The sequence below is a fragment of the Chiloscyllium plagiosum genome, unplaced genomic scaffold (assembly GCF_037043375.1).
Source record: "Chiloscyllium plagiosum isolate Xiang-an unplaced genomic scaffold, Cpla_swu_hap1 HiC_scaffold_20, whole genome shotgun sequence".
NCBI classification, from domain to species: Eukaryota; Metazoa; Chordata; class Chondrichthyes; order Orectolobiformes; family Hemiscylliidae; genus Chiloscyllium; species Chiloscyllium plagiosum.
Genome location: NW_028270158.1, coordinates 22,615,486 through 22,629,794, shown reverse-complemented (window position 1 = coordinate 22,629,794; position 14,309 = coordinate 22,615,486). Strand labels below are relative to the sequence as shown.

The 14,309-nt window shown below is 39.8% G+C and overlaps 1 protein-coding gene across 2 annotated transcripts in view; it reads right to left on the bottom strand.

Moving 5' to 3' along the window:
• lmf1 (lipase maturation factor 1) overlaps window positions 1-14,309 on the bottom strand; it is a 607,840-nt gene that overhangs the window by 48,839 nt on the left and 544,692 nt on the right. For both annotated transcript variants that reach the window (XM_087997719.1, XM_087997718.1), the window contains 2 exons: window positions 12,056-12,209; window positions 6,916-7,099 (listed from right to left, as the gene is read on the bottom strand). In XM_087997719.1, the coding sequence (XP_087853845.1) occupies window positions 6,916-7,099; window positions 12,056-12,209 (338 nt within the window). The remainder of the gene's footprint in view (window positions 1-6,915; window positions 7,100-12,055; window positions 12,210-14,309) is intronic.

The window sequence follows — 14,309 nt, the reverse complement described above, 5'->3', positions numbered from 1 at the left end:
GGGGTGACCTTATAGAGGTTTATAAAATCATGAAGGGCATGGATAGGATAAATAGACAAGGTCATCCTCATGGTAGATGAGTCCATAATTATAAGGCATAGGTTTAAGGTGAGGGGCAAAGATTTAAGAAGGACTAATGGGGCAGCTTTTTCACACAGCAGGTGGTGTGTTAATGGAATGAACTGCCAGAGGAAGTGGTGGAGGCTGGTACAATTACAATGTTTAAAAGGCACCTGGTTGGATGTATGAATAGGAAGGGTTTAGAGGGATATGGGCCAAATGCTGGCAAATGGGACTAGATTAATTTAGGATATCTAGTCTGCATGGAAGAGTTGGACCAAAGGGTCTGTTTCCATGCTGTCCATCTCTATGACTCTAATTGAGGGTAAATATTAGTGAGGATAGTAGAGTTACTCCATGGAGCTCCTTCAAATTAAACTTACAGAATTTATTTAAACAAGAAAATGCCATGAAATCATTTATATTCATCTGCGAGGGCAGACTGACTTTGCACCAAATATTTAGCGCTGTAGCACTCTCTCACTATTACATAAAGTAACATGCAGTAATTCACATAAAAATTGCATATCAAAAGAAACATTAAAACAAAAGTAAAAGAAAAATATATTTATCCTTGCATCCAGGGACAAATGTGCACACGAAAAAATATTTTTTAAAGAACATTTCCTTATAAGCAGTATACTTAATACCTGAACTTGTGTTTTGTTAATGGTTTCAACACACTTGCCTTGAACTTCTGACTTTCCCCTCACTTAAAACCTTCAGTCTGGTGTATAATAAAACAAATGACATGTAAGAAGTTGTCATTCACTGACAGATGCCAAGACCATTAATCAGCACAGTTTTCTTTTAGGATAGGACATCAATCATGTAAACATTTGGAAAAAAAAATTCAGAAGCAATTGGTGAAATAAAGTGTCAGGTGCTGAGCAGAGTTTAGAGAAAGATGCCCTGTCAGATCCAGAAGTGACAGAAAATATACTTCTTGCCAAGAGGTTTTGGATCTTCTTAGTCTGAGACACAATATGTCACCTGGTCAGTTTATTTGAGAAATATGAAGTTATCATATGCAATTTTATGCATGCTGTGTACACTAGAGTACTCCAGCCTTCTCAGGTGAAGGTTAAGATTGGGTCAGAAGTTTAAAATACTGCTAAGTGTAATATATATTTCCCTTTACAATGATATTTTTGTCATTTCCTCACTGTACTCCACACTACCACCATGTTACATAAAGTAAAATCATCTTTGGAGTTATTACTAAACCTCAGTTAGAGCAGTTAGACACAACAAAACATTGCACATGCTGGGATATGTTGAAATAGTTGTAAATACATACACTGACTTGTGAATTTGTCATTATTAATTACCTCTTGTTCAGAATTTCATTTTTCAGTAATTTTTCCCTAAAGAAGATTAACAGTTGATTGTGATTTTTGATTTAAGAACTAGTTTACAAATGCTGATATTTCTGAATCCATCAATCTATTTAGAAATACGTGCAGTAGAATCCAAACATTTCAGTGAGCTGCAGATTGGATGTGATCCAGTGGAGCAGGTTTGCGGGGCTGAATGGTCTCTTTCTGTTCCTCTAAGACTTGGGTTTGAACTGCTTGGGGTGTCTGGCAATAGTAGCACCAGCTCAGGTTTTTAGGACAAAAGAAGGCATAAGAAAAATGTATAGAAGCTGAAGGAAAATGAAACAAGCCGATAGATTTAGGAGCTTTTAAATTAAGATAGTGTTAGTATGTTTAACAAAAATCAACTTACATTTGAAAAATGCATTTGAACTGATGAGTATTTAAAATAATACACAGAACCACATAAGACAGACATAAGAAATACCAAGACAGCTGAACCTTTGTCAAAGAGATAAGATTTAAGGACCACCTTAGGACGAAGAGAAAGGCACAAGTAAGTTTAGGGACAGAAGTTCATAGATATAAGCATCATCAGCAAGCAGTGCTAGAGTAATTAAAATCAGAGGTGGGAAAATACTAGAATTAGAGGAGCGCAAACATTTTGGAGGAAGAAGTTACAGAGATAGGGAGTGTGGAGCCATGCGGGAACTACAGTACAGATCTACAGATTCTTAGGTACAAAGAGGCAACCTTTAAAGCTTAGATCGAGGGCACTTGAGGATCTGAAATGTTGGTTTTCTGATCTGTTGTCATAATACCACTCAAATGCACAGAGGGGGTGACAACCTTGTGGCATTATCACTGAACTGTTAAATCCAGAGATCCAGATAATGTTGGGACTAACAACATAGGCAAGGGTAGGATGGAGGACCTGTTTGGGCATTATCAAGCACTTGGAATGAAATTAAGGAACAGGTGTTCAAGGGTCATAATCTCTGGATTACTGCCCGAGCCACCTGCAAATTGGCTTAAGGACAAGAAAATTAGGGAAGTAAACACGTGGCTAAGGGAATGGTACGGGAAAGAGGGGTTCCATTTCATGGGGCATTGGCATCAGTTTTGGAACTGGGGGGATCTGTACCGATGGGACGGTCTCCACCTGAACCGGTCTAGAACCAGTGTTCCAGCAAAAAGGATAAATTGAGCAGTCATTAGGACTTTAAACTTGTGAGTCGGGGGAAGGGAAAGGGAAAGCAACAGAAAGTATGGTGACAAATGAAAAGGCTAGCAGCAGGTTAGCATGTATGCAGGAGGGTTTAAGTTCAAGACAGACTATGAAAGAAGCAAAAAGAAAGGATAACTCAGGAGATATTAGCGATGTTGTGAATCATGACGGTAAGAAAGCTAGCAGAAAGGCACTTTGCCTGAATGCTCATAGCATTCATAAAAAGGTTGATGAGTTAACGGCACAAATCATCGTGAATGAATATGGTCTGGGAGCCATGGTTGCAGAATGGTTATGACTGGGAATTAAAGATTCAGGGGTACCAGACTATTCAGAAGGATAGACAGGAATGCAAGGGAGGTGCTGTGCTCTGATATTCAAGAATGACATCAGGGCGGTGCTGAGAGATGATATAGGTTCTATGGAGCATGAGGTCAAATCCATTTGGGTGGAAATTAGGAATTCCAAAAAGAAAAAGTCACTGATAGGCGTAGTCTATAGGCTACCAAATAATAACATCATATTAGGCCAGGCAATAAACAAGGAAATAACTAATGCCTGCAAAAATGGTACGGCTATCATCATGGGGGATTTTAATCTGCAAGTAGATTGGTCGAACCAGCTCAGTCAGGGTAGCCTTGAGGAGGAGTTCATGGAGTGTATCCATGATAGGTTTCTTGAACAGCATGTAATGGAACCGATGAGGGAGCAAGCTATCCTAGATCTGGTCGTTTGTAATGAGACAGGAATAATTAATGATCTCATAGCGAAGGATCCTCTTGGAAGGAGTGATCACAGTATGGTTCAATTTAAAATAAAGCTGGATAGTGTGAAGATAAAATCCAGTACTAGGGTCCTGTGCTTGAATAAGGGGGAGCTATGATAGAATGAGAGAGATCCTGGATAAAGTAGACAGGAAACAGACACTTTATGGTGCAACAGTTGACGAGCAGTGGAGGACCTTCAAAGAAATTTTTCAAAGTGCTCAGTAAAGTATATTCCGGCGAGAAGGAAGGACTGTAAGAGGAGAGGTAATCTGCCATGGGAGTCCAAGCAAATAAGGCAGGCTATCAAGCGAAAGAGAAGGCATACAAAGTGGCCAAAAACAACAGAAATCTAGAAGATTGGAAAAACTTTAAAGGTCAATAGAAAGCGATACAAAGAGCTATAAACAAAAATAAGATAGAGTATGAGAAAAAAAACTAGCACAGAATATAAAGACAGATATCAATATATAAAACAAAGAAGAGTGGCTAAAGTAAATGTTGGTCCTTTAGAGGATGAAATGGGACAGTCAGTTATGAGATATGATGAAATGGCTGAGGCATTCAACAGGTACTTTGCATCTGACTTCACAGAAGAGGAGACTAATAGCATGCCACTAAGTGACAAAGAGACAAAGGTATGGGAGGACCTGGAAACAATTAATATTATGGAAGAGTTAGTGTTGGGTAAGCTATCAAAGCTAAGGATAGATAAGTCTCCTGGCCCTGATGGAATGCATCCCAGGGTGCTAAAAGAGGTAGTGGGAGAAATAGCAGGTGGACTGGCGGTAATTTTCCAAAATTCGCTGGTCTCTGGGACAGTCCCAGCAGATTGGAAAATAGCAAATGTGACGCCACCGTTTAAAAAGGGAGGTAGACAAAAGATGGGGATTTATAGATCAGTGACCTTAACCTGTATAGTGGGGAAGATGCTGGAGTCTAAAGTCAAGGAAGAAATAGCAGGGATTCTCGAAATAAATTGCCCCAATTTACAGTTGCAACATGGGTTCATGAAGGGCAGGAGAAAGTGAGGACTGCAGATGCTGGTGATCAGAGCTGAAAATGTGTAGCTGGAAAAGCGCAGCAGGTCAGGCAGCATCCAAGGAACAGGAGAATCGACGTTTCGGGCATAATTCCTGAAGAAGGGCTTATGCCCAAAACGTCGATTCTCCTGTTCCTTGGATGCCTGACCTGCTGTGCTTTTCCAGCAACACATTTTCAGCTTCATGAAGGGCAGGTCATACTTCACCAATCTTTTGGAATTCTATGAAGACATTTCAAGCAAGGTAGACAACGGGAACCCAGTGGATATGGTGTACCTAGATTTCTAAAAGGCCTTTGACAAGGTGCCACATATGAGGCTGCTGCATAAGATAAGGATGCATGGTGTTAGGAGTAAAGTATTAGTGTGGATGGAGAATTGGTTGACTGACAAGAAGCAAAGAATGGGGATAAATGAGTGCTATTCTGCTTGGCAATCAGTGACTAGTGTGTTTCAATGATCGGTGCTGGGACCACAATTATTCACAATTTATATAGATGATTTGGGGTTGGGGACCATGTGTACGGTGTCAAAATTTGTAGATGACACTAAGATGAGTGGCAGAGCAAAGTGTGCAGAGAACTGTGAAACTTTACAGAGGAACATATAGACATTGAGTGAGTGTGCAAAGGTCTGGCAGATAGAATACAATGTTAGTAACTGTGAAGTCATACATTTTGGTAGGAATAACAGCAAAGTAGATTATTACTTGAATGGTAAAAACTTTCAGCATGCTGATTTGCAGACGGACCTGGGAGTCCTTGTGCATGGATCGCAGAAGGTTGGTCTGCAGGTACAAGTAATTAGGAAGGCAAATGGAATTTTGTCCTTCCTTGCTAAAGGGGTTGAGTTTAAAAGCAGGGAGGTTATGTTGCAGCTGTACAAGGTGCTGGTGAGGCCACACCTGGAGTACTGTGAGCAGTTTGGTCTCCTGGCACAGGAGGGGGTGCACAGGAGGTTCACCAGGTTGATTCTGGAGTTGAGAGGGTTGGCTTATGAGGAGAGCCTGACTAGATTGGGATTATATTCATTGGAATTCAGAAGAATGAGGGGGGATCTTATTGAAATTATTAAGAGAATCGATAAACTAGAAATAGATAGAACGTTTCCACTGGTACGTGAGACTGGGACAAGAAGGCATAGCCTCAAGATTAGAGGAAGCAGGTTTAGAACTGAACTGAGAAGGAACTTCTTCAGCCAGAGGGTTGTTAATCCATGGAATTCCTTGCCCAGGTAAGTAGTTGGCGCTATTTCAGTAAACACTTTTAAAGCTAAGGTAGATAATTTCTTTATTTTTTAATAAAAGTAGGGGATATGATGAAAACACTGGGAAGTGGAGCTGAGTCCACGAACAGATTAGCCATGATCATATTGAGTGGTGGAGCAGGCTCAAAGGGCCAGGCAGCCTATTCCTGCTCCTAGTTCTTATGTTCAATGTTCTAGGGATCTGTGTTCAAATCCCACCATGGTGGAAATTAAATTGAATTTAAAAAAAAAATCTGGAATCAAGATCACCATGAATCCTTTGCCAATTGTGAGAAAAATGCATCTGATTCACTTATCCTTTAGGAAAGGAAACTGCCACCCTTGCCAGGTATGTGACTCCAGTCTCACAGTAATATGGGTGACTTTTAACTGGTAAGGGAATTAGAGATGGGCAATAAATGCTGGCCGAGCCAGCGACCTCCCCCATTCCATGAATGAATTAAAAAATATATAAAACTGTGGTGTTACATCACAAAACATTCATGGGCTATAACTTTGGCTTGTGATAGTTTTTCTGTATTTCAGAACAAAGGAAACAGGATATTGTGTAAAGTTGAGGGAACAACTCAGTTTCCTTTTGCATTGGGAAACTTCCTACTTTCAAGAGTGTGGGACTGGATTCTTGCACTGAGTAAAGTACCAAAGTGAGTGAGCTAAATGGAACTGTTTGAACTTACTCTTCCTGGATTCAAGTAGGCAACTCACAAGTGATTTTATAAAAGGCCATGTAACGGAAAGGCAGGTGTATCACAAGGAATAGAGCATTAAAAAAAATCCTGCAAACATCAAATCTAGTAAGAAAATAAAATTAAATGTTTGAAAGATTTACATTTACTCCAATTAAGCAGCTGGTTAATGCTCATATCCTTACACTGATGGCCAGAACCTATTGTTCCAAATACTTGCAGATGCTAATTTTAACACCCCAACAGACATTAAGTTATATCTGGCCTACCAGTTGAAATTTGGTAGTTTTACTTGACCTCATTCATGCTGCAAGATATTGGTAGTAAATGTTATGCAAGTTGCACTCGTAATTCTATAATTTTAAAATAATGCGGTTTCTCAGTTCATAACCCCAAATATTCTTATCAGTGTGATTTTCTTGATTGAAGTTTTAAAATATGTTAACTTTTGAACTGATCAATATATTTGATCTTAGAAGGTAAATATGATGACTTGATTTGTCCAGCCCTTAATGACTATTTAAACAGCCTCTCCCAACAAAACACTTGCCTGGAATGCTGCAAACCACATCAGCCAATCAAGACGATAATGGTATGGAGTAATAATACATGGTCTCCGCTTCAAATCACCAGGTTTACATTTGAACTCATATTCCTCCCACAAGGCACTTGGGTCATTCGGATCCTGACTCATTGTTCCTTGAATTATGACCTCAGTCCGTTCCTTTGTAATACTATAGGTAAATAGAAACAAAATAGAAACATTACACTGAATGATTAAAAGATTTTTCCCCACCTCTATTGTCTGAGTACAAAGATTGGAAAAACAATCGTTGCCCTGCACCAGCCTCCTCCCATCCCATTTCATATAATTGTATCCATCATGTGTTTACCTGACGCCAAATGAGTAGGCGGCATGGTGGCACAGTGGTTAGCACTGCTGCCTCACAGCGCCAGAGACCCGGGTTCAATTCCCGCCTCAGGCGACTGACTGTGTGGAGTTTGCACGTTCTCCCCATGTCTGCGTGGGTTTCGTCCGGGTGCTCCGGTTTCCTCCCACAGTCCAAAGATGTGCAGGGTCAGGTGAATTGGCCATGCTAAATTGCCCGTAATGTTAGGTAAGGGGTAAATGTAGGGGTATGGGTGGGTTGCGCTTCGGCGGGGCGGTGTGGACTTGTTGGGCCGAAGGGCCTGTTTCCACACTGTAAGTAATCTAATCTAATCAAATTCTTAAATTACTTAGTTGTTTGTCCATCAAAAACTAATTACATCATCTTGCAAAGTGGCACTTAGCCGCCTAAAACAGGATTAATTTCAAATCCTAGATAAACAATTTCTATCAGAGTAGTGATGGCAGTCCTGCAATTGTTCTCAACGTCCAGGGGAAGAAAATATCAGCTAATGTTTCTACACCTGCTTACCATTCAGTAACTCCAAGGGGTGTATTAGGTTTATCTATTTGATATTTCCTTCCTCACTACTTGTTGAAATGGCTTGAACACCCACATATATACCCTGGTCTAGTGGTTATGTTACTGGACTGGAAAACAATGTTCTAGGCTCATAACTAGAGAATGTGAATTTCAATTGTAAAATGGGAGTGTGAGAATCTCTATCTGTTTAAAAAGAAAAATCTGGTAACGGAAACATGCAACTGGTAAAATGTCATAAAAACTCAACACTGGCTTCAGTAGCATTATTTTAGGGAAGGAAATCCTTACTCAGTCTGGCCTGTATGTGATTCCAGTCCCAGACAAGCATTGTTGACTCTCAACTTTTGAATAATCTGGCCTCACAAATCACTCATTTCCTTCAAAACTGTTTACGTTGCAACAATACTACATTGCCAGGCCAAACAGGGTTAGGTGATATATGCGCGCCTTTTACCCCAACAACCACCTTATGGACACTTAAACCACAGAGAAGATTCACCATCACCCCCACTTTAAACCTCCTTTTTAAGCTAGCCTAATTGTAGCCAGCTTAGTTTAAACCAACCTCCATGTTTGCCTGATGCAATTATCTTTAGTTGGTGTATCTTTCTGAGACTCGTGTAGAATATCCTCCTCTCCGGCATCTCAAAAGTTCATTGTTTCTAGAGCTTTTCTCTTACTGACCTCTACAGCTGTTGGGGTGTATTTTCTTCTCCCCTAGCTGTTTTAGATATAGTTACACTAACATTTGCTGTTGTAGCCCTTTTCTCTCAGATAATACTTGCTTACTTAGGCGAGGGGGCTGTCTAGTGGTATTATCACCGGACTGTTAATCCAGAGACCTAGATAACATTCTGGGGAATTGGGTTCAAATCCTGCCACAGCAGATGGTGGAATTTGAATACAATAAAAATGTGGAATTAAGAATCTAATGATGACCATGAAACCACTGTCAATTTCAGAAAAAAACGTCTGTTCATTAATGTACTTACGGGGAAGTAATGTACCTTATCTGGATTGTATGCGACTAGACCCACAGCAACGTGGGATGGGCATGTAGGCAAAACACATCTTCAGACATCCTGACATTACTCTCAGAACACATCTAAAATGAAACTAAAAACTACGCCCTCAAATTCTCAAACAATAATAATAGATACTGTTTTTTTATCACAATAACAATGTCTAAAGCTTTCTAACTTTGCATAGCTGAAGAATCACTTTCATGCTTAATTAAGTAAAGTATTTATGCATTCCCTTTATCTCCCTGGATAAAAATTCTAGGTTGGTCAAGCCACTCCCTTTATGCTGGTGCTCGCTAACCATGCCATTTAAACAGATTACCAGTTTTCCATTGTAGACAGCCAATAAGCATGAAAATATTTGCCTGATTGCAGCGTTCTGGGCTGGAAAGGGTTAACATTATTCGTGGCGTACAAAGTGCTCCTGTAGTCAGATGCCTCACCTCATTAATGTATGAAATATGGAGTTCGCTCTAAATCTGAATTACTGATAGGCAACACTTAGTAAATCAAAGTTGTTGGACAGTTTTTAAAAGGAGCAAGTTATTCGCATCATTTAAATTGTGTAAATTCAGCATCTGTCATAAATTTCACTTCACTTATTGTGGAGATGATATTTTAGAGAACTTAGCTTTCAATTATACATCATTATTTACCATAATCAAACTGGTCAAGGGGTCTCTCTGCTGTGCATTTCTGGACTCAAAACTTATGCTGTGCAATGAATTGCACAAAGCTTCAAATTGCCTCTAGAATCTTGATCGATGGTGCTAACAGTAAATTAATTTGGTGGTACCTCTAACAGAGTGCTTCTGACCATATGATGACAACTGCCTGAAATTGCCTCCACAGGAATAACCTTGTGGTGATTAGTTTGCATATAACTACAAAGGTTAACACTTTTCAGGCCTCACCAGTATTTTTAGAAACTAATCAAACATTCACACAACTATACAATACTGAAGAAGATCATTCAACTTGATATATCTACATCAGTTCCTTCTAAGAACTCTCCAATCTAATCCCATAAAACCCAAATGACTGCAATCTAGTCCACGACATGAAAATGTTCAATTGCCTTTTGAAAATGATGACATTTGAATCTACTGTTCTTTTAGATGCTGCATTCCACATTGCAAATTGACATAATATTTACACAAGGGAAAATGAATTAGATCATTGCTTGATTTGTGCCAAAATCATTATCAAATTGTAAATCTAACAACAGTAGAATTCACAGTGACATGCTTTAAAAAACATTACTTGATGAATAAGAACGTATTATGAGAAAGTCCAGTCAAGTCCAATTAATATCAATTCCTCTCCAAAGTTGCCAACAGAATTCTGCTATCTGCACAGGCTGCTCCATGGATCTCAGAAGATAATGACTTGACCTTTACTGCATAACAGCAGATGGTAAATGTAAAGAGCAAATATATTTCTATGGCTACAATGGGGTAAGTTCCCCCTTCATTCCCCATACAATTGAATGAATCATCTAGTTCACTTTTATCCCATTAAAATAAACGGAATGAAGATCAGGAAGTTTCTTCACTGAGAGATTGTTGCCAGACACTACAAGTCAGGGGAAACACCAATTGTGTCAAGTTGACGCATTAATAAAATAAGTTGTCTCATCAACTTTTAGTGAACTCTAGTTCAAGTAATAAAACAATGAAGGCGGTCGGTTTTCAGCCCATCGTGTCTTTGCCGACTCTTTGATCAAGATGGACAATATAGTAATTCTATATCCAACTCACCCTGCTCTTGACTCATAGTCCTGAAATTTATTTCATTCAGTTCTATTACTAAATCTTACCATTGAATCTGCTTTCATCCTTTCAAGTAATATATTTAGATCATGAAATTTGCTTTTACAGAATGTTTTATGTTGCCTCTACTTCTTTTCGACAATTATCTGAAATTTATGTCCTTTGGCCATCGGTCCTAGAGTTGTTCTTCAGAGACAAGAAGAGATTTGACAGTGATTTGTAAAAGCATGAGGGGACTGGACTGAGTAGATAGGGTGAGATTGCTCTCATTATTGGAAGGTTCAAGCATCAGTGGACATTGATATAAAGTGATTGGCAGAAGAACCAGATGCACTGTGAGGAAATGCTTTGTTATAAGTGAGTAATTAGGACCTGGAATCCGCAGCCTGACAGCATAATGGAGGCAGATCCAATTGCATCTTTCAAAACAGAATTGGATAATTCCACAAAGAGTAAAAGAAATGCATTTTCCTTAACATATGGGAGTGGGACCAGCCGAGAAACTATTCAATGATTCTACCCTGACAGCAGTTGCAATGCCAAAATCATTCATGATTTTGAACACTTCCAGTCTTTACTTCTCTGTACAAAAAAACAAAAGCTGCAGCTTCACTGGCCTTGCTAGTCAAGCTTCTGAAGCCAATTGTCAGATGATGAGCAGGCGTATTCATTGATAGGATTGAGAGGTAACACGGGCGAAATAAACTGGAAATGTCTAGTTCCCCTGGGTTGGAGGGCATAAATTTGGGTGTCATTGCAGCAGCACCAGGCCAGTCACCTAACCAACCCTGTCAAGGGTTTACCCGTCCCTGGGAAGATGTCAGGGGCTGCTTGCCTGTGGGCTAATCATCGGCAACTCAAAGGGCATGGGTGTTTTTGCATTACATAAGCAAGAGCTCAATCTATTCTGGTACATTGCCTTCCTTGAGGCATGATGATCCTGGCACAGCCCAGTCCACCCTGTCCCCAGCAAAATCCTGGGATTTATCTTTAAGTCCAGGTCTCCTCCATTTCTTTTTCAATGACAGACTACAGTCCCAGCAGATTGGTGGGGCTGGAAAGCTGCTGGCCACTTGAAAGACTACCAGCTCTTGGAGGGAGTATTTCCTTCCAGATGGTCGCACCTGCAGCCATCAAATGGCCTGATGGCCTTAAAATAACTGTGGACCACCCAGCTATGCAGAGGTGGATTCACCTTGACTTCTCGTCAACTGGACGAGGCCATTATTATGTGAAGAATTCCAAACGGAATAAATAAAGAACACTTTTTAATGTGTATTCATTCGCAGGACAAACCAGTAATGAGCAAACCAGGATAAAAAATAAATCAACTTTGATTCTATTTAATATAACTCCAGATGTCTCATAGAATTAGCAATGGCAGGTATAACTTAAATTCCAACTTATGACAAAATAATAAGATTACAATATTTGAAGATAAGGCAACTATTTCTGCTTCACACCTTCCAAAGGCACCGTAAGTGTTGACAATTCGAAGTGGATTAAAGGATGTGTTCATCATTTGTTTTGAGCTGAGCAGGTTTATAATCACTGGTAGACTGAGGTAAGCAATAAGAACCCCAAAGAATGCATTCAGCACTTGTCGAATGACGACACCTGAAGAAAGAGATATAGAACAAAATCATTTTAATACTTCATGTGGGCCACAAGTATGATTTCAGATCAGGGGTGAGGTTTGCAGGGAGAACAGGGTTATTTGGGGAAGATGAGTATTATTACAGGAACATTGTTCTTTCTTTTGGTTAACAATTCAAAGTACAATTCAATACATTTTCCTGTTTAGATTAGATTAGATTACAGTGTAGAAACAGGCCCTTCGGCCCAACAAGTTCACACCGACCCGCCGAAGCGAAACCCACCCATACCCCTACATTTACCCCTTACCTAACACTACGGGCAATTTAGTATGGCCAATTCACCTGACCCTGCACATCTTTGGACTGTGGGAGGAAACCGGAGCACCCGGAGGAAACCCACGCAGACACGGGGAGAACGTGCAAACTCCACACAGTCAGTCGCCTGAGGCGGGAATTGAACCCGGGTCTCTGGCGCTGTGAGGCAGCAGTGCTAACCACTGTGCCACCGTGCCGCCCACGCGGCACGGTGGCCGCGTTAGTAGTTGCATAACATAATTATAGTGGAGTTATTGAAGAAGTATTGTAGAAATCAATCTATATCAACTAGTCTACAATGACATGACATAAGGAAAACCCACTGGTGCAAAGCCTATGTCACCTTTGCCTCTCAAGTATACGGCACCGTGTTATGTTGAAATCAATCATTCCATGTTGGAAAATGAAAAGAAAAAGGAAAGGAAAAAAAAGACTAAAGTGCTTCACAGTTAATAATTCATTTTTTGAAATGAGATAATGGGTCAAGCATAACAGCAGATTTTTGTACACAAGCAGAAGGTCCCACAAGCAGGTTTATGATAATGATCAGCCATTTTGTTTTTGTAATGTTGATTGAGTCTGGGACACCGGGCAGAACTCCCTTGCTGAGTGGGTAGACATGGATTCGTTTACTTATTTCATCCAAGAGTGTGGAACTCCTTCAGTCTAAATGGAAAGCTCTCCCTCATTGGGACAATGAGGGGAAGAACAGAAGAAAGTCAATAACTTTATAATTTTTTTACTATCTGCGAGTAATACCATAGAGACACTGACAAGCTAACAGCCAGGTAAACTTTCCAATTCATTTCAAGTGCTGTTACATACAGAGAACATAACAACTATTCAGAGCCAATGGGAATACGATCCACAGGCATCCAACAGTAATCCTAATATCAGTGAAATAACTTTTCTAAATTTGTCTCCCTGTTATGCTCGCAGCCTTTAATAAGCTTTTTTAAGTCCTATGTCCTTGACCCAACTGATTTTGTTAATAATTGCTCCACTGAAGTGTCTCGTCACTTTTCACTTTGTAAAAGACATTATATAAATGAAAGCGGTTATTATAAGATCCCAACTTGCTACTGTGTGAAGAAAATAATGAACAGGTGAGAAAGACGAAATATGCTGGAATGAATCACTGCCCCATATGCGAGGTCATGTGTTTCACCTATAACCAGCTTGTGTTAGTAAAGGAGAATGGAACAATGGTAATGGCAGCTGACTGGGTCTGAAAAGCAGTAAGTGAATCTATAGTTCCCACACTGGATTCATCAACTCCTGAAAGATGCATGTGTGGACAAGAAAATCCCCATGACTCAAATATTCCCAACCCAAGGAACGTGCAGGATAATATTGAGAGAGCTCCCAAGATGTTTTCCGTTTAAAATCTGTGACTCAATTAAATGCATAAAGTTCAAAATAAATACTAACTTTCAGGACTTTAAGTAAATGGAATATTTTTTGTAAGTCTTAGTCCGCAACTCTTACCTCACAGACTTTGGCAATGTATCTTCGTATGAAGTCAGAGATATTACTATTCTAATCAGTCTAAAGATACAATTAAATTTACACGGTCAACTAGGCTTTCACTTATTCACTCCATTAGTTCTTATTTCTGGAGATGGTTGTTTACTGTAGCAAAGTTTTAGAAAGATTTTAAAGTACGTAGGTTTGCTCGCTGAGCTGGAAGGTTCATTTTCAGATGTTTCATCACCATACTAGGTAACATCTTCAGTGAGCCTCCGGATGAAGGACTGCTAATGATTCCTGCTTTCTATTTATATGTTTGGGTTTGTTTGGGTTG